Consider the following 26031-nt stretch of genomic DNA (forward strand, 5'->3'; position numbering starts at 1 on the left):
AAGGAAGAAGGGTATTCATGCAAGGTCACGAAAAATAATGAGCAAAAAGGCATAAAGGAGTGCAAATATGTAATGAATAAGCTGGAAATTAGACAGGTTTTAGTTATACATGCAGTCAGACATGGAGCAGCCTACTGGGGTGAATACTGGTGACAAGAACCAAGCTGTAGTTCAGATGGCACGTAACACACAAGGATGAGCGAGATGGTGCTGTTATAAATGACTGAGTCCCAAATAGGATTACAATCAGAGTTTACAATTTATTAAACGAATAGAGGCAAGCAAACAGCGCTGGGTGCGCCGGGAGTCTCTGCTCCACCGGGACGCACACCCGTTACGTAAGGCATCTAATTTTTTATACTCCTAGGCTAATACATATTTATTACTACTTCTAAAAGAGGCAAGGTTATTATAATTGGTTTCCCGAATCCGACGTCCTTCCAGGTGCACCTGCTTATCAGTCTCTGTTACTTTCTCGGGGGCCGCTCGGACAGGGAGACAGGGAGGCTCATATTCTTCCTCCTTATCTAGTGGTCTCTTGGCCGGCTGTCAGAAGTTACTGCACATTCGTGCAAAGTCAGCAGTTTTTCTCCGAAGAAATCCATTTGTTCTCTTCTCGCCTAAACCCAGGCCTCAATGTTAACCCTTCAAAACCCCTTAGTGGCACGAATTGCTGGACCATTTCTTACAGTGCCAAGGGCTGGATCTGAGCACCAGATAAGCCTCTGCCAATTCAGTGCCCGAACACCGGCGTTTTCAAGAAGGGGGTGAGGAAATAAAGAGGCCAGCAGAACAAGGAGCCGCTGGGTTGGGTTTGGTGACGCGGTGCAACACAAGGACAAATGTCAGAGCTGTGAGAAGGGGCTACAACTTTTCCAACTGCACTGGGTTATAAGTCTCCCCAGTTCACATATGTAGTGCCCTGGTTTTTTGCCAACACCGCCTGTAAAAACAAAAACCTCGGGGCAGGAAGGCACCAGGGCACTGCTACTGAGCACTGCCAGCAAGCTGTGGGGGCTCATCGGGCACCACCGCTCTACTCGCCAGCAAGGGGGCCACCCCCTGTTTTTTATTTCACAGAAATACAGGTTTTCTTTATTCTGGTCTGAGACAGGAAGAGGCGGTAGGAAAGCTACCATAGAGGGTGGGGAGAGCTATCATGGCGACCGGACCAAGCCACCTCACGCAGAGGAGGGGCAGGAGAGCAGGGCGGGCAGCGTGCTGATTGGACAACGCTCCCGTCACTCCCCGCCCACTAGAGGAGGAGCGGGCGGGCGCATGCGCAGGCGGGGCGGGCGCTGAAATTCAAACGGCGGAGCGGTTGGGGCGGCCTGAGGCACCCTGAGGTGGCGGCGATGGACCCCTTCACTGAGGTGCGCTCAGGGGGCGGTGGGGGGGGGAGCGGCGCCTCCAGGCCGGGGAGATGGCTGCCGGCATCGTCTGGCCCTTCGGCGGCTGCTTTTCTCCCGGCCTTCCCAAGACAGCCGGCGTTCTCGTTAGAAACCCGTCCTGTCTGGCTCTGTTGCCTCTTGAGATGGGGAACTCCAATTTGCGGGCGCGCTTCCTCTTTTTTAAAAAAGAAAAAAAAGTCAGCTGTTATAGTGCGTTTGGGGTGTGTGCTTGTGTTATGAGGTGACTGGGGTTGGCTGCCTTGAGTCTGTGTGAGGGTTGGGGGCTTTGGAAGGATGCTGTGCTGTGCTCTGGTCTTATGTCAGGCAGATGTAAAGCCACGGAGCTGTCTTGTAACAACTAAGAAATGCCATAGGGAAAACGATTGGCCTTGAGTCCACAGACTGTTTAACCAAAAACTAAATTAATTTCAAAAACTGAATTATTAAAAAAAAAGTCAACTACATTGGTGAAATAGCTTTCCTTCCCTTGAAAGCCATCTACACATCAAATTGGCACACCTATAGTAAATCAAGTGCCCATAAAGGAGGACTGTACAGAATTGACTTAAAGAAACTCAAAGCAAGGTGTTGATCTGCCATGCCAAGTTGGGTTTATGCCACCTCCTTGTAAGGTTTGCCAAACATAAACATCTACAAACTGCTTCCTTAATAGGAAGTGAGTAACATGATGAGGCTAGTCTTAAATAAAGTGGCAAGTCCAGAATTCTGAATCAGATTTGAAATGGTTTTGCATGCTGGGAAATATTCCAACCTTGGCACGCCCTTTGTGTAGATAACTGGCTTTGAAAAGCTAGGACCAACACAGAGGCCGCTCCTTAGTGTAAACTTCATTCAGATGTTTGCTAGTATCACCGAATGCCTAAGATTTTGCCTTGTCAAGAACGTCTATGCTGTGGAGGACATTTCCCTGTTATATAAAAATCTGACCAATATTAACATATCTGAATCCAAGTTTGCTAACGTTCCTCAGAAAGGTTTTCTGCAAAGGAAACTTTATTGCTATCTACTATAAAGTATGTCCTACTATAAATCTGTCCTTTTTTTTTTTTAATATGACCTTTCTTAGCTTAACTACTTTCAGATAATTTTTGTATGCACATAACTTTATTCTTTTGTTTGCAGTGAGCTGGTGAGGCATTGTAAGTGGTGCTTATGTAAAGCAGTATAATTCAACCCTTTACTGGCCAAAATATGCATGCTGTTTATTCAGTTTTCAGTCACTTGACCTTGCAGTTAAAAAAACAAACAAACAAACTTGTTAGTCTCAATCACTATAAGCTTAAATCTTTCTGCAAGATACAGTGCAATACTTTCGAACCAGACAGTTCTAAAGTAATGTTTCTTTTGATTAATCTTACAAGCAAAATCTAATAACCTGCTGGGTGTCAGCCAAACTGTTCATATGGAACACTGGGGGAGATGGTGGATGCTTTTTTAGAATCACAGTAAATACATCATTTGTGACTTTCAGTTGGTAGTTGATTGTATAATTCACTTTCTTGCACAAAGGTCTTCGTTTGGTAGAATGACTCCTAGCATGCAGGATGACCAAAGAGAAAAAAGTGATGCAGTTGCTTGAAGAAAAGTTTGCATATGTGAAGTCTGAGTGTAGCTGTTCCTTCAGTGCTGTGGATAAACTTGCTCCCTTTGCTGCATTTTGCTAGCAAAGCCAGGGTAGTTGCAGCACACTCTTCTAGTCACATGGGGGCCTGTCTTCTCTAAGACTGCTAAGTACAGTTCTTAGATGTACCTTAAGACGTATTTTTTTTTTCTTCAAAGGCAAGATTGTCATCATTTAAAGTGGGAAGATGTTTTCTGATTTTTAGAAGGTGCTTTTGCAATGCAAACCGTGAATCCTCTAAGTATGACGTAATAGCTTTCAAATTCCTAGATATAAAGAAATAGGTATGTCCTACTCTGAAATATTGTCTGTCATCAGAACAAACAGAGAATGTACTGGTAGTAAATACCTTTATGATGAACTTGAAAAGTAAGTCTTAAGTTCTGGTAACTGGCTTACTCATCGTGTGTAATAGCAGAGTTTGAATTACGGCAGTTGCATGGAAAATTTGAGGTGGAAAAAGCCAATGGAATTTCGAGATCAACAACAGAGGTGTGCATTCCTGTGAAATGACATCCACCTTGTAGCAACTGAAACTCCATTTTACTCAACTACCAAAGGAAAGGAATGCAACTGCATTTGAATAGAAATGTAGGAACATTGTTTTGGAAGATGTACTCAAATTTGTGCAAGAAGCACTGCTAACTTGTACAGCTTATGCTTTATTTGTGTGTATCATTTGAATGCTTTGTAGCTCTGCCTTTTGGGGGTTGGAGTAAGAAAACTGGCTGTGGACACAACTGCATGCAACTTATAGTGAAGGCACTCCTGACACTTTGTGTTTCTGTTTTTATTTGAAATTTTCCCCCACCTTCTTTGGAAGCTAGGGAAGAAGCTTTCTCAGAAAACTGTTGTGATTGATGTTCCATTTGTCCTGTGTAGCCCTACAATGAAACATTGTGTAAGACTTCAGCCTTACACAGTTAAAAATGCAAAATGTGTATTTAATTGCTATGTGACAGGACAGATAATGGCTGGCACAGTTCGTACAATAATTTATGTGCCACCAAACAAGTGCAGTTTATATGCTTCACTTTAAAGGCCATTGGTTTGACCACGCAGTTTCTTGTCTCAAAGTGCCTTGAAACCTAGATCAAAGTAGTAACTAAGCATTATTTAAATGTGATCAAACAGTTACCTTGATTTATGAATGCAGTAAAAAAAAAATACTATTTCAAACTTGGATGCTATAAGGAATTACTCTCTGGTAGTGTAGAAGAACATTCACAGAAACAGCTATTTCATATGGAATATGGTTATACTATGCCAAGTTCCAAAAGGTAGGGAATGAAAGAACTTCTTAAAGTTTAATTGACACCTCGTTGCAAGTTTTCCTGCATAAAATGGATCGTGATAAATCTCCTGTACATTTAGACAGACAGCTATGACATTAACTATTTCGTAAAAAGAAGTTCACCTTTGATTTAGACAGTGCAATAGCCACTTTTTTCCTGTATTTTAACAGCCTGTTATTTTTCTTATGGACAATTCAGAACCACTTTAATGTTGTTGTGTTGTTGTTGTTGTTAGAGGGTTAATGCCAATCAGGTCAGTGTTCAAGAAATGCTTGAGCATATCTTCAGCAACATGTTGAAGAAGACAACTATTCAGACTTGACAATTCAACGCTGTCATGTGGTGGTTCAGTGAAAAAATGAAATTACTATCTAATGTTTCTGATTACTTCAGGGTCTATCGAAGTCTCTTTTCTCCGTTTTTGACATTGCTTGTCTCTCTAGCTTGATTTTCTTTGAAAAAAAAAAAAAACCAAGCTTATGGGAGACACTCATTGATAACTGGAACTTGAAATTTACTGGGTAGCTGCATCTGTTTTTAATTTAACAGTAGATGTCTCAAACTTTCAGCAGTTTTCATGAAATTGTGTGGCTAGCTGGTAAGACCCAAATCAATGAAGAAAGTGTTGGAGCCTGGTATCTGTTTGGTAGGCCAAAATCCTTCAGATAACCTACAAACGTGAACTGGCCAGCCAGATAGAAAGAAGGTAGCTTGGAATTTGCTGCAGTGTGAGCTAACTCTTATCTAACTTGCTGAGAATGGGAGAAGCTGTGTGTGTTGCAATGGTGACATAGAAGTGTGGAGATCAGGGCTTGTTGCAGTGAGTAACGGGAGGAAGTCAGAAAAACCATATAGATGACAGTGTAGAAAACATGTTTGTTTTGCTCTGTCTTCAGGAGGAGGTAGGGATAACTAATCAAGAAATCAAACTTTAAATGTTTCTGTAGCATTGCTGTACAGTGGATCAGTTATCAGCAGTTGAGAGCCATATCTGTCTTAATGTAATTATTCTACATTTCTGGTATTGTGGATCTTGGTATATGCTTATGACAGTAAAAATTCAAATGTTTTTAGTTTGAACTGTTACCAGTAAAAACACTGGAGTGTATAGTAACATGATTTACTGACTCTCAGAAACTGCTTGAACGAACCCGGGCAAGGCGAGAGAACCTGCAGAAGAAAATGGCTGAGCGGCCCAACATGGGAGTGAGACCTACAGTGCAGACCAAGAGGGTCAGAGAGCCCCTGCTAGAAACTGGTAACCAGGCATCTTTTCCTGGTGAAGAAGGTAATCTTTTTTAAGCTTTTTGTAGGATGTCTCTTGATGCTAGTTTCATTTTATTTTGTTTTGATGGCAAGTGAAAACCCTTCAGTGGTTATTGAAAGGTAGACAGCAATGGATGCAGTTACCTGAGGGAATATGGCTAATGTTTAGCTTAACCTGAAAGCTGCTGCTCTAAATAATTAGTAAGCTATTTAAAAATAATCATATAATGCCAAAGATCATGCCAGATTTTGAAAGGTCTGTTAGATTATTGATCTTAACTTTGTTTGCATTGCAGTTTTGTACAGTCTCTGAGAATGTTTTGATTATTTGAATACTAATTTGCTTGAATACTATCACCTATACAGCAAAACCTAGTACAAAACCGTCACCATCTAAGAGGCTATGCTCAAGCAATACGGAGACTCAAGCTTCCAGTATAGAGAATGTGCAGCCTGTTCCTTCAAGTTCTACAAGCCATCGTTCTCCTGAGGTGACTTCAGAGTCACACATAGCTGCATCTAACAGAGCTTCATTGGCTCAGCCTCTTGAGAAAGGAAAAACAACCATCAAGTCAGAAACTCCTGCAGCCCTTTCAGTTAAAACACGTATGCAGAAACTGGCAGAACAGCGACGCTGCTGGGATAGTGAGGGTATGTTTCAGTTGCTAAATAGTACTGGTGTCTTTCAGTGTTTTTATAGATGACAATGTGTGGTAGTAGACAATTTTTTGTGTGTGAGAGAATGTTGATGTTTTTGTACAGAATTCTTGTAGACAGCACTGGAAAAGGCCTAAAATGAAGCTGACTACAGCTCAGTTTTAGACATCTTTTAGCTACTAGCGTGAAGCTCATCACAACAGTGATGTAAAACTAGTAAACTGCTGGTTGAAAGTGTTGGCTTTGCAATGAGCTTTAACTTGATTAGTCTCAGTGCTTTCAGAGTATCTAACTATTGATAAACTCAACATAGAGCGAAATGCAAATAATCTCAATATTATTAGGAAAATGTGTGTTCTCTTTTCCAGATCCCTCTGAATGTGCTCCTCTGTCCCCACTCCAGTCAAAAGACCTGCCTGTTTCTCCACCGAAGCAGACAGCTAATGCTCTGGGGAGCAATACTCCTATTGGGAGAAGGGGCCGTTTAGCTAACCTTGCTGCTACAATTGGCTCCTGGGAAGATGACCTAAGTCATCCATCTGCAAAGCAAAACAATGCACAAGAACAGCCTGGCACTACTTGTTTATCCAAATTGTCCACTACAAGTGGAGCATCTGCTAGAATCAATAGTAGCAGTGTAAAGCAGGAAGCTGCATCCTGTTCTCAAAGGCTTGTTGAGGCTTCTATTAATAAACCAGCAAACTCAAAGATAGCGGTGAGTGTCTGATTAATTGCTGATTAACAACTGATTTGGGTACTGGGGGGACAAATGCTAACTCATACCTGTTTAGTCTGAATGTTGCTAACAAACTTAAATGTTTAGCATGAACAGTCTTAGTTGATTTACGGCTTTTCCTGTATTGCAATCCCACATATTCTTTTCTTAACAGCGGACCTGAAACAGCTTAGACTTATTTTTTTGAGACTGAAAGCTGAGTGTATGAGCCTTGTAAATGTTGGTACCAAAGTAATCAATTGCTGCTCTTTTGATTATCAGAAGGGGATTCTTAAAGTAACAAATAACCTTTTGGAGTTTCACTATAACTTCATATAGTTAACTGTCTGAAACTCTAAATATTAATGCTGTATGAAAATTCAGTCAGCCTGCTGAAATTAATAGTGCCAAATGCTTATTGTTCCTTTTATGAAATAGCAATAATCTGCCATGTGTTATCTTGTTTAGGGAAACATGAGAAACTACCTGATGTAGCTGGCAAAAAGAAACTGGAATCAAATACTGAAACAATTTGAAACACTGGATCAAGATGCTTTAAACATTGTACAACATTGTTTGTCAGTTCTTTCTATTTGTGATGGAATGTGTTTTATAGCATGCTGTGCAGAATGTTTTCTTTCATTTTCATCTTCAGAGAATGATTGTACAGTCACGCTTTAATGTTACTCCTTTTATTTTTCTGGTTAAGGATTCAAATAATTTTATAACACAATCCTCGAGCATCACTGTGCCTACTTCTAAGGAATCTAAAGTACGACAGCCACTAATAGAGAATCCCTGCAGTCCTCAGAAAATTGAAAAACTTACACAACCAGTAAAATCAACTTTGTCTCAACCAGTTCAGTCCAAAGAAGAGCCAGTCAAAGGAACACATGTGCAACTCGAACCTAAGGATAAACCCACAACACCAGGTAAGCTGTTTTTTTCAGCTGCAGTGAATCCTTGTTAAAACCACCTGTGTTGAAAAACTACATGCTAGTTAAAAACTTACAGTAACAGAGCAGGAAACGTACGTTATCTGATGTAACTCCAGTAAAGTACTGAAGAAGTCTATGATAAATGGAAGTTGTACAGCTTCCATATTTTGCAAGGGTATTTTTTTGGATGTATTTTTAGTAACTCTTGAAAGCAAAACCAATCCAACTCTTCTTTATGTAAAAATGTATGCCACTAACATTACTTCAGACTATTTAAAAACTTATTTGCAATTGTTGGTTATAACAAGTATCCCGTAGATAAGAAGTAAAAGAAAGAGCATGGGTATGTTAGAAGAAATCAAAAGTAAATACTTCCAGTCTTGAAGGCCATGTAGATACTCTAATTTTGCATAGTATCTTTTCTTTCAGTGATAGCACTGGTGTTAGAACAAGTGATCTTCCCCAGTGTTATATTCAACTGCTTTCTGGGTTAGAAATGTAGACTGGCAGCCTGAACTCCTTGAAATGAGGGCCAGTAGAGTAAGTGCATGTCTCTAGATATGCTGACAATGAAAGATAAGCTCGATAAAGTGAGGTGGATTTCAAACAATGTATCCCGCTTATGTTGTAGGATGCTCGTTCAGATGAAATATGCAAATGAGGTTGGTTTAGAGGAAATGCTGGAAAAAGCAGACCAATTGGAGTAATAAACTGGTGTATTGGATGTGGAACTTAGAAAGAGAGGGACATCTATTTGCTCTGATTTGCTGCTTTAATAACTTCAGTGTTCTGTTATAGTAGTGACTGGCACTTCAAGTTTAGTTTGTATAAAATGTAACACTAAGAGCTTTAAAGGAGACATCTTAATTGTTTCACTGAGAACCTTCAGTGGGATGTAGAACTGTGTTGTGATTTGTGTTTGAGTTTCCTTTAAAGTAAGATAATTGTTCTTGTAGGGGGATCAGGAATTAAGCCGTTCCTGGAACGCTTTGGAGAACGCTGTCAAGAGCATAGTGCACGCAGTCCTGCTACGAATACACCAGGGTACAGAACACCCATTGTCACTCCAAATACACGGACAATCCAGGAAAGGCTTCTCAAACAAAATGAAAATTCCTCTACTGCCAGTTTAGTGCTTCAGCTTAAGCAGGTATGGCTTGCTACATTCATAGCTTGTACATGAGCTTGAGGAATATTCCACCTGCCTGAGGAATGTGAACTGTCTTGATGTCTTAAAGCCGTCAACTTTTCACCTATCCCCTTTTATTTGCTTAGGAACGTGAACGAGAACTTGCATGTATTCGTGGCCGGTTTGACAGGGGCAATCTGTGGGGCGCAGAGAGAAGTGATAGTTTGAAGAGTAAACTTCCAGAAGCTAAAATGGTAATGTGTTAGCTGCATGCATCAAAAGATGTGTGAATTGCTTTTACGTGTTCTGAACATGGAGGTAGAGGCACAAATGTAGATAAAAGATGAAAAATCTAAGCTTTATAAATACCCAGGCTATGTGAGACTGCTTCTCAAGTACATTGTATGATTATAAATGAAACATTGGATTTTTTCCTCTAATAGAGTCAGTTAGAGACACTTGATACTGACTTGAGCTGAATGAGTTATTTTTGATGGTTAGTGTGCTACTACTTATAATCCTATGTAAGAAATGTGGGCTTATTTTTAATATATAAATACTATGTCTCCCACACCCCAAGAAAGACCATCCTAGAAGCTCTTCACACAGCCACTCAATTTAGTATTTACTACTTCATCTGACTTTCTTAAATAGGGTCTTTCTTGATATTGGATAGGTAACCTCTGTTTTTTTTTTCTAGCAGGTACTGCAGCGTGTTTGTCTCAGGTAGTATTTGTTAGTCACTTTGAACACTGGCACCTGAACGTACTATATTCTTGTTTTCGGCAGGATAGCCCATCTCAAGCTAGTCCAAAACGTTCTCGTTCTGATGCCACTGCTTCTGGATCAGCGGAAGACATACCAGCAGATGACAGGCCACCCAAGTCTCCCAGTGTAGAATCTTCAGGTGAGAACTGTCACTGTCTGTCTGTGGTTAATACTGGACTGAAGCATTGCCCTTAGCATTCATACATGGATAAAAAGGATAGTAGTACTGATGTGTGGAACTGGACCTCAGTATGACCTTATTTAGTTGCTGATTTGCCTAAATCTTCTTATAAAAATCTTCTCATACAATAGCATTCTGCACCCCTGTACTGCTTGAAGGGTTGGCAAGGCAGACTGCCTTTGTTTCTCAGTAGGTTTACTGATGTTTCACATCTTCACATATGCTGAGTTTAGACAGTGAGTGAGAATGGCCAGTTACAGACTTTATTTACACTGTACCTGAGTATCCGAACTTACACAAACTCTTCCCTTGTCAATATCCTGTTATGACATTATTCTAGTAGGAGATGTAAAAAGAATTGAGATGCTTGTGACATCCTATCTGATGTTCAGTGAGTGGACGAGCCTTGAGTTCTCTGAAAACAGTGAACTTCTTTAAATGCTGCTCATACACTTTATGGGCAAACAGGCTCTCAAACGCGTGTCTATAAATGCATAATAATATGCTGCTTTTAGGTTGGGCTTGGGTGTGGTGTTTTTTGTTGTAATTCCGTTTTGCTGGAGTGGTTGCCCTCTGCCATGGCTTCAGCATTTTTTCTCATGCTATCAATTTTCTGATGATACAGAAGTCTAGCTGCACTGGTTGTGGAGGATGTGTATTCCGATACTCTTTGACAGCGATGTAACTTGATTTAGCAGTGTTTTTTTTAAGTTGTCAGCTACATTGACAATCTTCCAAAACTCAATACTTTAAATAAATAAAACAGAAGGCTAGACAATCTTCACTGACTTTTTTGATGAACTTCTCAGATGCTCCTAAATGTGAAGAGACTGATAATTCCAGTCCTCTGAAGATTACTCATCCGAAGAGCTCTGTAAAAGCAGTGTCTGTCTCTCAACTTGAACAATGTGCTGAGAAACCGAATGGTTTGTATTGATTAGATATATATTAATGTGCTTAGCTGTCTGTTCTCACTTGTCCACCAGTGTTAATATCTTTCAGGTTTGAATAATGAATTCTCTACATTTGCTGATACTCATGTGTATATGCTTTGTAATCAGTTTCCTGACTTGTTTTATGTATATCTGTCATAATTCTTGTCTTGATGTTAGTCTTCAAGAAATACCAAAACTGATGCTAAACATCTGGGAAAGGACAGCAATAACTAGTGTACTATGGGAGACTGCAGTTTCAGATTTGTTTGAGTTGAAATGTTGAAACTTGTCTAACAAGCGCATCTCTGTTTTGCTTCTCTGTATCACTGTTGGGGAATTACGCAGTTTAAGGGCTAATAGTATGTAAAAATGAGGATGGAAGTAAAATTTAGGATTCTACTTGCATGAGTATAGTGCTTTTTAATTGATCTTGCTTGAAAAGTGAAAATGTTTGGTTTGTCTGTCAACTCTTTAGTCTTACTATATAAACAGAAATATTTTGTCTTGATGCTACTAATATTTTTTAAACATCCCGTTTCAGATGATGTATGTGAAGTTGAAATGAGTGTGGATGATGAGATGAATAGCTCAAAAGTGATAAGTGAAATCTTTGAAATTCTTCAAGAGGATGGTCCAGACATAGAAAAGCTGAAGAAAGAAATGAGCATAAGCCTAGAAGGTGAAAGTGATGAGGATGAGCAGGAAGAGTCACTAAATATTTCATCAATGTCTCTGTTAACTCCTCTAGTGGAATCTGTTGGTCCAGAGGTGAGAGCTCTTGGGAGGTGGGGAAGGGCTTATGTCTTTTAAAGAGATGTGATGCTTGCTTGTAAACAGTTATGTTTTTGGTGTATTGTGATACCTGGGCAAATAAAGTCAAATGACACTTTGCTAATGAAAGCATAATAAGGTAAAACACCTGAAGCTTTTTTGTTTCTCTGGAAGTAAAATAGCATCTAATATGCTATGTTAAACAAGTGATTTAGCTTTTGCTAAATCAAGCTTTAATATATAGATCTATTACTCACACTGGACTTGTATGCATGCATTCAATGAAGCAGTTACTAGTGAAGATCTTAATTATTTAACTGCACTAGTTTGAGAACTAAGGGTGAAAAGTGCTGGAAGTTGCTCTGTTAACATCTTTAAAAAAAAAAGTAGTGTTCCCCACATCCTAGGAAATATTTGTAAACTATCTGCTTAAATAGTATTCAGCTTCCTCTAAACTTACTGCATATATGTAATCATAAAACGTATAAGGGTAAGAGGAAATACGTCATGATTAACATGAACGGATATTTGTAATGCAACTTCTTCATCTCCCTAGGCCTTTGTTTCTCCTTGTAAGTCAGTCGGTGGGGATAGCAGTGTCAGTGATGTAAGTCTGAAGTCTGATAAGTTCCAAAGGACTAAAGTCCCCAGGGCAGAATCTGGAGACAGTATTAGCTCTACATCAGAAGATCGCAACCTCCTGTATAGGTAATAAAATCGAAAAGATTCTGTAAGTACGTGAGCTAAGATGCCGCATAGCATTTTTAACTCATCTAATGGAAGATGCTGCTTAAACTACAAAAGAAGCTTTTTAAAGTTCTTAGCCTTTACCAAAGGTCACTTCTGTGACCTGTTGCTTAAATTTAAAGTGAGTTGAGTACTTTTATTTTAAAATTGTTTAGTCACAATGGAAAATATTGACTGATTTACGTATGTAGGTGCATAAATAAAAGTGTGTATGTGTAAAAATTCTTGGCAAGTATGCAAAATGCATTTAATGCTGTTCCCTGTTTTAAAAGTGTTGATGCGTATAGATCTCAAAGACTTAAAGAAGTAGATCGTCCTTCAATAAAGCAAATCATTGTTCGCAAAGAAGATGTTGCTTCCAAACTGGAAACAAAAAAGAATGGACCATCTGATCAAATTAATATCAAAAAGAAGATGCAGGTATCTAATGTTTTAAAAATCTTTCTGCTGATGTAATATTTCTTAACCTAATTCAACCTGCAAATGACTAGAACATTTGCTGTTTCAAGTAGTATGTTAAATTAGGTTGTCGTGCATAAAGGCTTAATAGCATGGAATTGTACAACATGACTTGATGAGCTAATGCATCCTTTAATGGGATCACGCTATAAAGTACTTGTCTGAAGAAAACAAGACATAGTTTTGAAAAGAGGATGGGGAAATATATTTTGTCGTCTCTGATTTAGGCAGGATTCACAGCCACGTGCTTTCAGTAGGCAATACTCTGATCTTCACTGGTGCCTCATCATGTATGCTGCTGATTTTCTGTTTAGCTGCTGCTGCCAGTGGTCAAATGGAAGACTATCCTGGATATATAACATACATACTCACCACCATATTTAAATTACCTCTGGGGTAGAAAAAAAGTTGAGCTGGAATATTTGTTTGCAGAAGTAAAACTGTAAGCTGCAAGTTTTTTTTTGTGGTTTGATTTTGTAACTTTTCTGAAGCATAGCCAAAATGTTAGTCTCAAGGTGTTCAGCTTCGTTTTTTTTGACATATTATTATTTCAACCACTGTTTTACTATAGGAGCTGAATAATGAGATTAACATGCAGCAGACAGTGATTTATCAAGCTAGCCAAGCTCTGAATTGCTGTTTTGATGAAGAACATGGAAAAGGGTCGCAAGAGGAAGCGGAAGCAGAGAGACTACTTCTCCTTGCAAGTAGGTTTTTAGATGCAAGTCAGATTCTTTAGAGTGTGAACACTCAAAACTAGAGTCTGAAAACTCCATTTATGATGTTACCTTGTACTTGCTTATCTATAGCTCTTCATGTTGAAAAAGAGGTGATAACATCTATTCTGTCTCAATTTTTCCAGTAGGCAGGAAAATATTTCTGGTATCTTTCTTGTCTCAAATATTCCTACTTTTTTGAAAGGCGACTAACATTTCTGTTGCATTTTGCATGCCTGTATTAAAAAAAAAAAAAACAATGCTTGTTTATGTTCAGTACTACTTACCCTCTTACAACTACAATTCATTAATTTCTCTATACAGCTGAGAAGAGAACTGCTTTATTGGAAGAATTAAATAAACTGAAGAGCGAGGGACCTCTTCTTAAAAGAAATAAAGCTGCTTCCACATCTTCTGAGTTTACCCCATCCAGGGGATCCGTTTCTATTTCAGAGATGCGTCTACCTCTAAAAGCAGACTTTGTTTGTGGTACAGTTCAAAAACCAGGTAACAGTAGCAACTGAAAGTTACACACCTTCTCTCAGTGTTTCCCTAATTTCCCTACATGGATTTATTTATTCTTCTTGTTTGCTTTTTTTCTTGTCCTATGTGTTGGTGCTCCTCAGAACTCTGGGTGCAATGGAAAACCTAGCAAGTACACTTAATCAGTCTGTTTTTGGCTAAGTCTTCAATACTTTTTTTTCCCTGGTCTCTTTTTAGTGTCATCCTCTTCTGGCTTGTGATGCTCAGAAGACTTAGAGTGACTTTCCCAGCCCAGTCTTAAAGAACCACAGAAATATCTTTTTCTAACTTGTTGGGAAGGAAGTAAAACTTTTGTTTCAGGCCTTTCTTACTGCCTTGGAATTTTTCCATGGATGCAAGTCTAGTACTAAATATCATTATGTAAATTCTGACTTCTGAGGTGTTCTGAAATAGTGACTAAATATTTTTTTGTCCTGTTAACACCCCAAAATACTTAATAGATGACTGATATTTATAAATTATCTTGCTATATTTAAGTCATTAAAGTGGGTATTTTTTTCTTCTGTTCTAGAATAGTATCTGGGAATCATAAAATCATTAGGGTTGGAAAAGACTTCCAAGATCACCTGGTCCAACAATCACCCTACTACCAGTGTCACCCACTAAACCATGTCCCTAAGCACCATGTCCAACCTTTCCTTGAACACCCCGGGGCGGTGACTCTACCACCTCCCTGGGCAACCTGTTCCAATGCTTGACCACTCTTTCTGAGAAGAATCTTTCTTTGTTGTTCCAGGATAGTCTCTGGACCTTAGTAAGCTTCTTTGTCAAGTGATTGTTTAAAGAATCTGCAAGACTGCAATGAGTGCTTTTTTTTGTAATGTTGTTGTAAAACTTGATTGTAGCTGGTTTCTAACAGGGTCATACTTCTTGCTTCACTAAAATTTGAGAGCAAAAGTCAGTGGACATTTCTTATTTTATACTTGTTCCAGAACTACTTATGAATTCGTATGTAGCATTTCTTGTTTTCTTTTTAACTATGCTATGAAATATGAAATGTGTTTTTAGTATCTTCAAATATATATTACAAAGAACATAGATTGTCTGGTACTCCCATTTAACCTCCTGACACAGTACAGTTCCTGTATGAGAGAATTCATCTGCATTTATAGAAAAATATCCTTAATGGTTACAAAACAGTTTAGTTTGTTTCAGTAATTCTTGCAACCAAATGGCCTAATCAAACGACTAAGAATTACTTATCAAAATTGTATTCTGGAAGTGCAGCATTTGCTATATATTGTGCACGAGAACAAACTCTATGAATCATTATCTCTGAAGAGAATGTCAGATACAAAGGTTACAAACTGGTGCTTACTGGACTGTAGACCATTTGTTCTGAAAGCTGACTTGTCCTACATAACAGACGAACCAAGCTGTTTTGTTTTTAACATGACATTATGCAATGCATCAACTTGGTGCACAAACACCAAACCTTCAAGTCATCTGACATTATTGAGATATGCTCTTATATTCTTTCTTTTTTCCTTATGTGAAAAGTTAGGGAAATGGATTGCCTGGACAACAAGCTCATTCACAGGACTAAAAATTATGAGAATGGGTAAAAAAGTAAAAGCTGATGTGTGGTTAAGCTGGTAGGCCTAGGGAATAAGGAACTAAGATTAATTTCTGAGTCTGACTGAAAGTTCTTCCTCTTTCTTCTCATGTACTGGGTAGTATAGGTCTGGCCTGAGATGTACCAGGCCATAATGCACTTGTGAATTCTGTGAAGAGGATTCCAGTAGTGGACACATTAGGAAAAATAACTTGTTTTCAGAATTAGTTTATAAGTGAATCTCGACTAAATACAAATGTCAAAGTAGGATGAAACAGAGGCATGTTTAATGGCAGTGCGGTACTCTAGATTTCTTTGGATACTTGGACGACTTTTGCTAACAAAACCATCTAAATCTGAAATATATTTGCAGAAGCAGCAAACTACTACTATGTGATAATACTGAGATCTGGAGCAGAAAATATGGTTGCAACTCCATTAGCAAGTACTGCCAGCTCCCTGAATGGAGATGCTCTTACTTTTACTACAACATTTACTATGTAAGTATAAGTGTAAAGAAACTTCTGGAACCGGTTCCATCTCTGATGGAGCATACATGAATATTTTCAATAACGTTTTTATATAAGAATGCTTTATTCTGCAAACAAATAGGGTGAGGCCTTGTGGCATGAGTGTTTCTAGACTTAAGAAATAGCTAGAATGCACTCTTCAAAAGAGTAATCTAGATTTATTCCACCATTCATCAGCTAATTTGTCTATTGCTTTTTCTATGATTGTTCTCCCCTGGAACCTCTAATGATGAATAAATTGCTCTCTGAGATGGTGTTTCTTCTGCAGCAACTAACACTTTATATAGCTATTTGGTTTTGGTGTCTCAAAAATAGTTTTGTTAAAACTAAAGCTTCAGTCCTCAAATGTTAGCTAAAAGGATGTGAATTCAAATGGCTGGTTTGTTTAAAAAGCAAACAAAAAAACCCTCACTTTTTAAAGTCCAACACATTCATTTAGAAAGCAATCTTTCTTTGTGGAAATGTGGGCCAGCAGTGGACTGAAGGAGTGCATTTTGAGAAATGGTAGATGTATTCTTTCTACCCCTTATCCCTCCTTTACTTTTGTTCTTGGAGTTCTAGAAAGCATCTTGAGGTAGTAAACCTTGGGGTTTTAGGAACAGCAATGCTGCTTGCACTGGGGGCTGCTTGCACTGGGGAGTAGTATTGCAGAAGTGAAAGGATTTCAGACATCCCTATTGACCTGTAGGAACAAACGAGGGCTTACTAATAAGAGTGATAGAGCTGACTAATAGTCAGTCTAAGCTTCTTTTGAGTAGAACCTAGATATTCCTAGCTGCTCCTTGCAGAGTTTTAGGGAACAGGAGGAGGGAAGAAGCAATGAGTAACACTTAACAACAACAACAAAAAAGCCTTCTTTGTTGCAGTCTGTGGTTTAACTTGTTTTCCACTTCTCCCTTTTAGGCATGATGTGTCAAATGACTTTGAAATAAATCTAGAAGTTTACAGTTTGGTATGTATCAGTCTCTGTCAAAAGGATACATAAGGGGGAATGATGTGTCATGCTTTCTTAATATCTTCTTGCCTTACAGGTGCAGAGAAAAGAAGTTGCAAGCACTGATAAAAGAAAAAAGGCAAATAAATCTAAGGTAAATGGAACATGAAAATCACTATGTTGTATTTCAACAGAAGGTACACTAAGACAACTGCAGTTTTCAGGGATAACTGACTAATAGTTTTAGACAATCTGTTGCTTTTGCTCCTCTTATTCCTTTATGGAATATTCCTGATAACAGATAGGTTAAAGAGTCCTGCAGCTATTAGTGGATTGGACCTGCAGCACCTTGAATCTGAAATCCATTTGGGGAGACAGTCTTATTAATTCTGCAAAACACTGTGCTTTGCAGACTTTTTATTTAATAAGTGTGGTTGCCCTTGATAACGGTTTACCCTTATTCTCCATTTCACTTAAATTCCATAAGTCTGTATGCCCTACCCTGCAGTTTGACTTGTCTTAAAAGTTCTATTGATCAACTGTAACGCTTTTTTCTTTCCAGCATTAAGTAAAAGCAATAGGTGCTTATTTCTAAAGCAGGTGTTTTAATAATGCCTTGGAAGTAAATGCTTCAGCCTTCATAGCATGCACGTTTCAACTGCTTGTGCTTCATTAAGGCTTTGTGACCCAAAACAAGCCAGTAGCTCACTGGAGGTGACTTTCTGCTTGCCATTCCAACAGTTGGGCACATAGTGTTTTAACAGTTTTAGGTCCCATTTCCTCCTTGTTAAGATGTCTCAATGTAAAAATGAGTAACTTGAGCATCCTTCAAAGAAAATGGGATGAATGCTTAAAATCCTGTCTCTGAGAACAGTAAATTCCTTAAATTTTTACTTCCGTATTGCAGTGAAAACATGCTTCCACCTATCCCCCGATAAAACCAGTTTGAAGTCCAGGGTTTTTCTATCCTGTGTCTTAGTTTACAGAAATCTTCACTTAATACTGAATGTGTTTGTGGAACTCAAGGTAAGTTGCCAATGTGGGGCTGATGGCATACTGTAGCTGCTTTTTGACAAGCTTATTGCATTTGTCTTTCAGGTTCAAGAATAGATGCATACATAATTCTAGTTCATTTAATATACAATCTTATTTCAAACTTTGGGACTTTCACCTGGAAATATAGATAATGTACAACAGTAGCACGTTGAACATCTCTGTACTTGTTAATATCTTTCTATAATAAGCAAATGTAACTTTGAAGCCATGTTGCAGAAAAGAAAAAGGTCTACCAAGATTGCTTTCTCAGATGCATGTTAAGTATGTAATAGACTAATATAAACTTTTCTGCAGTACATCTTTGCAAAGCATTTTTTCCACTGAAAGTCACTACAGTCACTCTGGGTTCAAAAAAAAAGACTGACTCATAAAAAGAGCTAGTATCTGTTCAAAATTGATTTAGATGATAAGCCTTAAAGTTTAATTTTGATGTTAATGTAATGGACAACTTAAGTAGCATGAAATCCAAATGCATTCATTGTGGGTTTTTTGCAGGTTATCACTCCAAAGAGATTATTAACATCTATCACCTCTGTAAGTATGAATGTAATACTGTAACAGGCTCTCAATATGACTACTTCCAAAGGCTGTATTCCCATACCTTAATAAGGCTGTGCCTGTAACAGGCTTTTTGTGTCCCTTACTTGAAACTGTAAACTGTGCAGCTTTCTGCCAAACTCTTCAGCATCAGCTCAAGAAATAGGTAACAGCTCTGAATACATGATGCTGGAAATATGCAGTTAGTACATGTTTATCTGGATTTCATTTTTTTCAATTACTTCAAATCTAGTTTCTCTCAACCTAATTTAGTCTTGTGTAGAATTCTCAAACTATTTTCCCTCTAAGCTTTTGTTTTTCTCTCTTTCTAGAAAAGCACCCTTCTTACTCCAGGTAAGCAGAATCTAAGCATGTTATACCAAGATAAATAATAACATTGCTATCAAAAGTGGTGTATTAATAAATAATACTTGTACCATGATAATTACATTTAATAAATGCAGAATTAGGCCAGTTTGCCAGTTACAATTGCTAAGTATTATATCTTTATATCTAAGTTACTATGTTTGGTGGAACTTCTTTGCAAAACCAAAATCACAGAATCGTCTAGGTTGGAAGAGACCTCCAAGATCATCTAGTCCAACCTCTGCCCTAACACTAACAAGTCCTCCACTAAACCATATCACTAAGGGCTACATCTAAACGTCTTTTAAAGACCTCCAGGGATGGTGACTCAACCACCTCCCTGGGCAGCCCATTCCAATGCCTAACAACCCTTTCAGTAAAGAAGTTCTTCCTAACATCCAACCTAAACCTCCCCTGGCGCAACTTTAGCCCATTCCCCCTCGTCCTGTCACCAGGCACGTGGGAGAATAGACCAACCCCCACCTCGCTACAGCCTCCTTTAAGGTACCTATAGAGAGCGATGAGGTCTCCCCTGAGCCTCCTCTTCTCGAGGCTAAACAACCCCAGCTCCCTCAAAATCACGCATCTGATACCAGATACTGTAGTTTAAATTCTGTTCCTGAAAAGATGGACTCAGATGTAAACTAGAGCCTCATATCAACAAAGTAATATAGAGCAAACTTGGAGATTCTTGAAAATATGAACAGATTATGAAGTATTTTTGTCATGTTTTTAACATGTTTTCTGATGCTTGGGGAGAATAGCATCTATGAGTTTCTCTGACTACTTCAAAATGGGTTATACATTTGTCTAACTTACGTTTGACATACTTGAGCTAGCTTTAGTATAAAAATGTAGCAATAAGGAGCTCGTGAACTAACTCTGAGATGTCTACAATGCTGCTGCAACTAGTCTGATTCCTGTGCCTAAGCTATATGGCTTGTTTCTATTGGTACAGAAATGCATGCATGCGAGTTCTGGAAGACTGCAGTGTGTTACTTGACTTCCAAATCTGTTAACCTCTTTTTGAGTCCCTATTGCAGAGTGTGTGCTTTGTGGTATGCCCTAGAGTGTGCTCTGCCCCCCCTCACACCTCTTAAAGTGAGTTATCTTATCCTTTGCAAATGTTTCAAAGCTTTTTAATAAAGAAAAGGTCTGCTGTGGAGCAATGGGGTATACAAAGATCCTGTCTGAATGTGCTGCTGGGCTGTACTGCAAAGAGTGCTTCTGGAGTACTGAGTAGGGCATTTATACGGTAGTACATATGTGGCCACTTAAGCACTGCAGCATCTCAGTTGCATGTTGTATTACAACTTGCCTTGAACTTTTCTCCACAGCCATGACCAGTCCAGGCGGCCCTAATGCAGTCCGCACTACTAATTTCATCCTTGTTGGATCCCACAAGCTATCATTGTCTTCTGTAGGAAATGCCAAATTTGCGTTGGAAAAGGTAATGGATATTACTGTTTACTAATCTAAAGATAATCGCATAACATTAGAATGAAATGAATGCGCCTGAGTTTACTGTTTCCAGGCAAAATTACTGCTCTAGAAACGAAATTGCTACATAAATAAATGTTTGTGTGCATGTATGTATTTATATAAACATACACAGATTTTACTCATATTAACTTCAGATGACTGAACTGTCTTTTTAAGATACAACAGAAAAAGACTTTGTTATGACAGGTGTTGGCTCTTCTCTGTAGCCCAACGTATGGTATATCTGTGCAAAGATAGTGAATGTGTTTTGGTTACTGATTGCTGTTGTTGACAAAATTAATGTATACAGTTGGCATCTCTCTACATAGTCTTCACCTTGCTTGTTGCTTTTACTGTCAAATATTAAATACTGTATTATTAAGTATCTAAGTATATTTATTGTGTTTAATAATGAAGTTACTCCGAGATGAATATAGTTAGGAGTATAAGTTTCTTTAGGAGTACAAGTTTTTCTCACCCAATTAAATTTGTAGAAACAAGTTATCTTTATTTTTTGAGAGCTATTATCAAGTTTTATACCTTAGTTCCCTGTCTAAACAATGTTTATTGGCTCTTACCAGTAAGTTATTTTAAAAAAAAATATTCTTGCATTCATTGTAAACTCTAACCTTGTAACATCTTGCACCTAAAAGCTATTTTAATAGGTGTTTATGCCAGCAGCTATTTTAAGCTAATTTAAATTAATTTTGAAGCGGCAACAGATTATGCCAGTACTAAATTGCAGCTTTATCCAAATGGCAGTGTCAGAAGAAATTTTCTTCTAGACTAATTAGCTTATTGTGATGATAGTAGTATTGCAACTATAGCTTCAGACAAGACATGACACAGCAAGAATGGTTGTTTGTGCACAAGATTAAAAACAAAAGATCAGAATAATCCAAATTTGCTCTTCAGAAGATTTACTTCTATGTATAGAAGCAGACTCCTCTATTGAAACAGTCTGCAGACCTTACAGTTGAATTGTACTGCTACTATATGTGTACCAGCTTTGTTTCTTCAGCACAAACATTCCCCTTACCAAGAGCTATGCATAGATCTCATTTTGCATGTGACTTAGTTATTGAAAACCCATTGCTCTGGGTGTTATGGAAAACAGCTTTTACTTTATACTTGGCAATGTGGGTTTGAGCCTTTTTAGTTTGTTCTTTAGGACTGAACACTGGGCTGGATGAGTAAACTATAGTATAAACACAATGTTCAAATAGGATTATTGAGAAAACATGGAAACTGATTTGGTTAACTTCTTCCAGGTGCATGACTTCAACAGTTGCGAATAAGAATTTCCCATTTTCAGTTAGCTTTTTGTGAAATTATGACCTCTGCAAAGCTTCAGTTTTGCTGTGGCCTGTGCTTGCACTGAACAGCTGCTCTTAAACTTGGCCCCACTCATTTCTAATATAAAATAAACTGCCAACTCAATGGGTTTCGAGTTTCATTCCTCCCAGTTATGTTATGCACAGCTAAAATTCAGAGCAGATAGGATCAAAATCCACTCATGTAACTGTTCTTCCCCACACACACACTCCCCCCCCCCCCCCCGCCCCCCAAGAAACAAACAAACAACCTTTAACATTGTACTGACTACATTGAGCGTGTTTTTTTTTTCCATAGATGAATTTTGAAGGGGAGGAAAGAGAACTATTGAGCTATATGTTCCGGGACAAGGTTGCTATGATTGCTTAGTTTATAACTAAATAGGAAACTGCTTCCTAATGCATGTTGCTTACGTCTGTCTGCCCTCTAATCTCTTGCAGTTTTTAAAAATTCTAATGTATACTTAATATGTCCTTGTAAGCACTTTTTTATAACGAGATGCTGGGAGGCTTAAAAAAAAAATTTGAAGAATTTGACTTCTTGTATTGTAGAATGCTAAGGATGCTGATAGAACTCAGTTAAGACCACTAGCGTTTTTCCTTAACTAGCTTGTCTCTTGTCTTCCTAGTTGACTAGACAATGGCTTTTCTTCAAAATGTATCATGTCTCTCTGAAAGTTTGTTAGCCAGGAAACTTAAGCCAGTTTCTTGTTGAGCTGTATGGAACTTAAAATTGGCTACTGTGCTGAAAGAGATCGATAGAAAAACCACGAGCAGCCTAAATACCGGTTTAACTCAGCTTGTTGAAGAAAACTAATATTGCTCAGGAGCTAAATCTTTTTTCTTGTTTGGTCAAGACCTTGCTTGAATACAACCTTTAAGCAAATTTTAAGCAACAAGTGATCATAAAGAACTAAAGTTTTGAAAGTACTAAGCCCATCAAAATGAGGTTCTTATCTGTATACAAATGTGCAGTTGAAATATTTTGCCTGGTGTATGCATTTTTGCGTTTTTAGGAATTATGTAAATTAATGTGCTTAAAAGAAATAATTTTTTAATCTCTGAAAATAGCTTTGTGTAGCTAACTCTTCTTGGATTTCAGAAGAAAAATAATTTTATGTATGTTTTCTCACAAAATTAAGGTGGTAAGCTTAATGCCTATCATCTTCTACGTGTAATCCAAGTTCTCCTAAGAAAATTATTTTTTTTGCAAACTTTTGAGGGTTATCTTGAGTCTCATTAGATTATCTTCCTTGACAGTAAGCCAACTTCTTTTTATGGTGGGTATCTGAATGACCATACCAGAAAGCAAGCTAGGCTAGTCATGGACTTCAGTTTTCTCTTCATTTAGCTGTTTATTCAACAGATTGCTTTCTTCTCAGTACCTTCACCCTACTTCATTTTGAAAGGGATATATTGTTGACTAGAATGTCAACAGAATACGTACACTACACGTACAGGAGGATGTTCTGAGACCTTTTTTAATTAGTAATGGTGTTGTAGGCTCTGCATAACTGAAATGTTCAATTTGCTATACAACACTTTCACTTTACTGTCACACAACTCTTTGTTAGTAAACTCTTCATAATCCAAGTAAGTGCTTTTGTCTGACGCAAAATAGAAAGGAATCCAGAACACCCAAAATTGGGGAATTGACAAAAATTCCTTAATGCCCTCATTCAGAAATGCATTTTACTGCAGTTTGGAAGTTTGCAAGAGTTGGAATGTTTGCAACACTTCCTGATGGAACATGTAGTGTCACACCTTAAGTGACAGTCAAGAACTACTATTGTTACTTTCTCTTCTTCCAGGAATTGTTTTTTTGCACAAATATTTTTCTGAATAGGCACTGCAACATCAGTATCTACTGGAAATGCTTATGTCATCCAAGTACCAGTCCTGTTTAAACCCACTTTGTTTTTTAAGCAGCTTAATGTCAAACTGAGGCAGAAGCTTGTAGGATGTGGACTGCTGCCATGTGTTTTTTATAACCTTGCTTGTTGGTTTATAACCAACGTCCAACATGCCTGTTTCTTCTAGACAGAAGCATGCTTGCGCATATATCCTGAGCAAATTAATAAATCTTGAAAAGCTTGTCAATGAACTTGAAAGAATTGTTGATTATTACTGTCCTGCTTGATCACTACTTTCTGGCTGTGGATCCTCAGAACAAGACAGTGCTAACTTTCTGGTGCAGGTGACTTGCTTGAGCTGGTAGAGTAGATGTTGAGAGGTGTCAAAATCAAATGACTAATTGTTTTACTTTTTGCAGGTTCCTGTTTTGTCTCCTTTGGAGGGTCATATATATTTAAAGTTAAAATGCCAAGTGGACTCTTCTGTGGAGGAAAAAGGGTTCTTGGTAAGATATTCACTTCAAATTCCTTCCGTGGAAATAAGTCTTACTAAATATAGTCACTATTTTAACTTCACACATGCATTTGGTGATAGTGAATCTTAGCAAAACTAAGATTTATTTTTCTTCCTGAACCAAATCCCAACACTTTTCTAGCTTATGTTCTAAAGCAGCATAAATTAAAGCTATCTCTAGTACTGTTGCCTCTCACTAGAATTTTAGTTTGTATGTTTTTATTGTAAACAGTTTCCCTGTTATTCTGAACTTGAGTTAACTTTCATTTGCTATAGTCTGTGTGTCACGAGATGAGATTCTAATTTCCCTGCCAGAAACTCTTACAAGACATCTTAGATTTTTTTGGTCTCATATAAAAATTATTTCTAGCAAAAGAGGTTTTCCTCACTGTGTGCACATACTTTAACTTAACAAGGAAGCTATGCTACTTTTTGCAAAACATCTTAAGCAGTTCTCTTTTTAAATCTGGACTTGCATAAAGAGCACCTCAGCCTAATAGATGAAGCTGTTAAGCTTCTATCCATCAGATGGCAGTAAATGTGCTATGAAAATAATTCAGCAAAACATTAAACTTTACTGTTACTCTAGTGTATTCATAAGGCAGAATTTCTTTATCTTTTAAGCAGTTCTGTCTCCTTTCCTTTTACTTAATGAAGTCTGTTCACCTTTGATTAGATGCAAACATTTAACAGGATTGTTTGCTATCCCATATTTTTGTGCAGGGATTATAAACCGTGTGTTTACTCTTACTATACAGTATGTGAAACCTGGAGAATGGTGTGCATATTAAATTTTTCAGAGTGAGGGTTTGCAAACACCCTGTGCCATTAAAAATATATAGTATGAATTACAAAGAGTGGAAAACACAACACTTTAATTCGAAGAAAATGTTCTGTGCAAGTTCAAGAGGGATCAGAGATAGAAGGTAGATACTAAACTTTCTATTTCAATATCAGGGAAATGGGCCTTGAAATTGACATAATACAGTATCTAATAAAATAAACTGCCAACACAAACAAAATTGATTTCTAATTTCTTTTAAACTGACTGGACTACTGAATGTAGCCTGCAGAATAGCCAGACATACACTTTGTAATCCTGACCTGTAAGTCAAAGATGACTCATATACCTAATCATAATAATTTGTGTTATACTAGTATGTGTCTTGTGAACTCTGCAGAAAGTATCTTCTATAAATAACCCTCCATTGTATTAAAATGATAGGAATGCTTACTACGGTCAGTATTAAAATCTAGTCATTTAAAGTGGCTGGGATTAGGTGCATTTTGAGCCAAAGGCTGCAAACTTAAGAGTAACAGTGTAAGTTCATTTTCTACACTGTCTGGAAATATACTAATAGAAGTTTCTCCCAGTATATTTTTTTTCCTGCTTTTACGTTTACTGCAATGAAGGGTTGTACTTGCAGAACCATTCTGTAGGGAAAATAGCTGAGTACAGACAAAGCTGAAGGTGATAATATTTTTTCCTTTTTTTTAAAGACTATGTTTGAAGATGTTAGTGGATTTGGAGCATGGCATAGGCGCTGGTGTGTACTTTATGGAAACTGTATATCTTACTGGACATACCCAGATGACGAAAAACGAAAGGTAATTCTGTTTATAAAGAAAGATCAAGCCTATAAAGTTCTGTAGTACCCTATGCAATTCACTGATCACTTTTAAAGACAGCAATGCTTTAGGTTTCAGGTAACTATAT

At 37.9% G+C, this 26031-nt stretch overlaps 1 protein-coding gene across 2 annotated transcripts in view; it reads left to right on the forward strand.

Annotated features, from left to right (window-relative positions):
• The first annotated feature begins 1234 nt into the window (after positions 1 to 1234).
• ANLN (anillin, actin binding protein) overlaps positions 1235 to 26031 on the forward strand; it is a 28700-nt gene continuing 3903 nt past the window's right edge. Inside the window, exons 1-23 of one of the 2 annotated variants that reach the window (XM_080579777.1) lie at positions 1235 to 1373; positions 5463 to 5616; positions 5961 to 6245; positions 6620 to 6966; positions 7676 to 7898; positions 8861 to 9054; positions 9180 to 9287; positions 9823 to 9940; positions 10792 to 10908; positions 11459 to 11685; positions 12245 to 12396; positions 12708 to 12855; positions 13466 to 13601; positions 13935 to 14117; positions 16082 to 16208; positions 17142 to 17190; positions 17270 to 17326; positions 18724 to 18762; positions 19098 to 19119; positions 20469 to 20581; positions 22246 to 22299; positions 24220 to 24306; positions 25815 to 25922. In XM_080579777.1, the coding sequence (XP_080435903.1) occupies positions 1356 to 1373; positions 5463 to 5616; positions 5961 to 6245; positions 6620 to 6966; positions 7676 to 7898; positions 8861 to 9054; positions 9180 to 9287; positions 9823 to 9940; positions 10792 to 10908; positions 11459 to 11685; positions 12245 to 12396; positions 12708 to 12855; positions 13466 to 13601; positions 13935 to 14117; positions 16082 to 16208; positions 17142 to 17190; positions 17270 to 17326; positions 18724 to 18762; positions 19098 to 19119; positions 20469 to 20581; positions 22246 to 22299; positions 24220 to 24306; positions 25815 to 25922 (3066 nt within the window). In that variant the 5' untranslated portion in view covers positions 1235 to 1355. The remainder of the gene's footprint in view (positions 1374 to 5462; positions 5617 to 5960; positions 6246 to 6619; positions 6967 to 7675; positions 7899 to 8860; positions 9055 to 9179; positions 9288 to 9822; positions 9941 to 10791; positions 10909 to 11458; positions 11686 to 12244; positions 12397 to 12707; positions 12856 to 13465; positions 13602 to 13934; positions 14118 to 16081; positions 16209 to 17141; positions 17191 to 17269; positions 17327 to 18723; positions 18763 to 19097; positions 19120 to 20468; positions 20582 to 22245; positions 22300 to 24219; positions 24307 to 25814; positions 25923 to 26031) is intronic. The other variant, XM_080579778.1, reaches the window with a different exon arrangement.

The sequence above is a fragment of the Anser brachyrhynchus genome (genome assembly GCF_964034855.1).
Source record: "Anser brachyrhynchus genome assembly, chromosome: 2".
Classification (NCBI taxonomy): Eukaryota; Metazoa; Chordata; class Aves; order Anseriformes; family Anatidae; genus Anser; species Anser brachyrhynchus.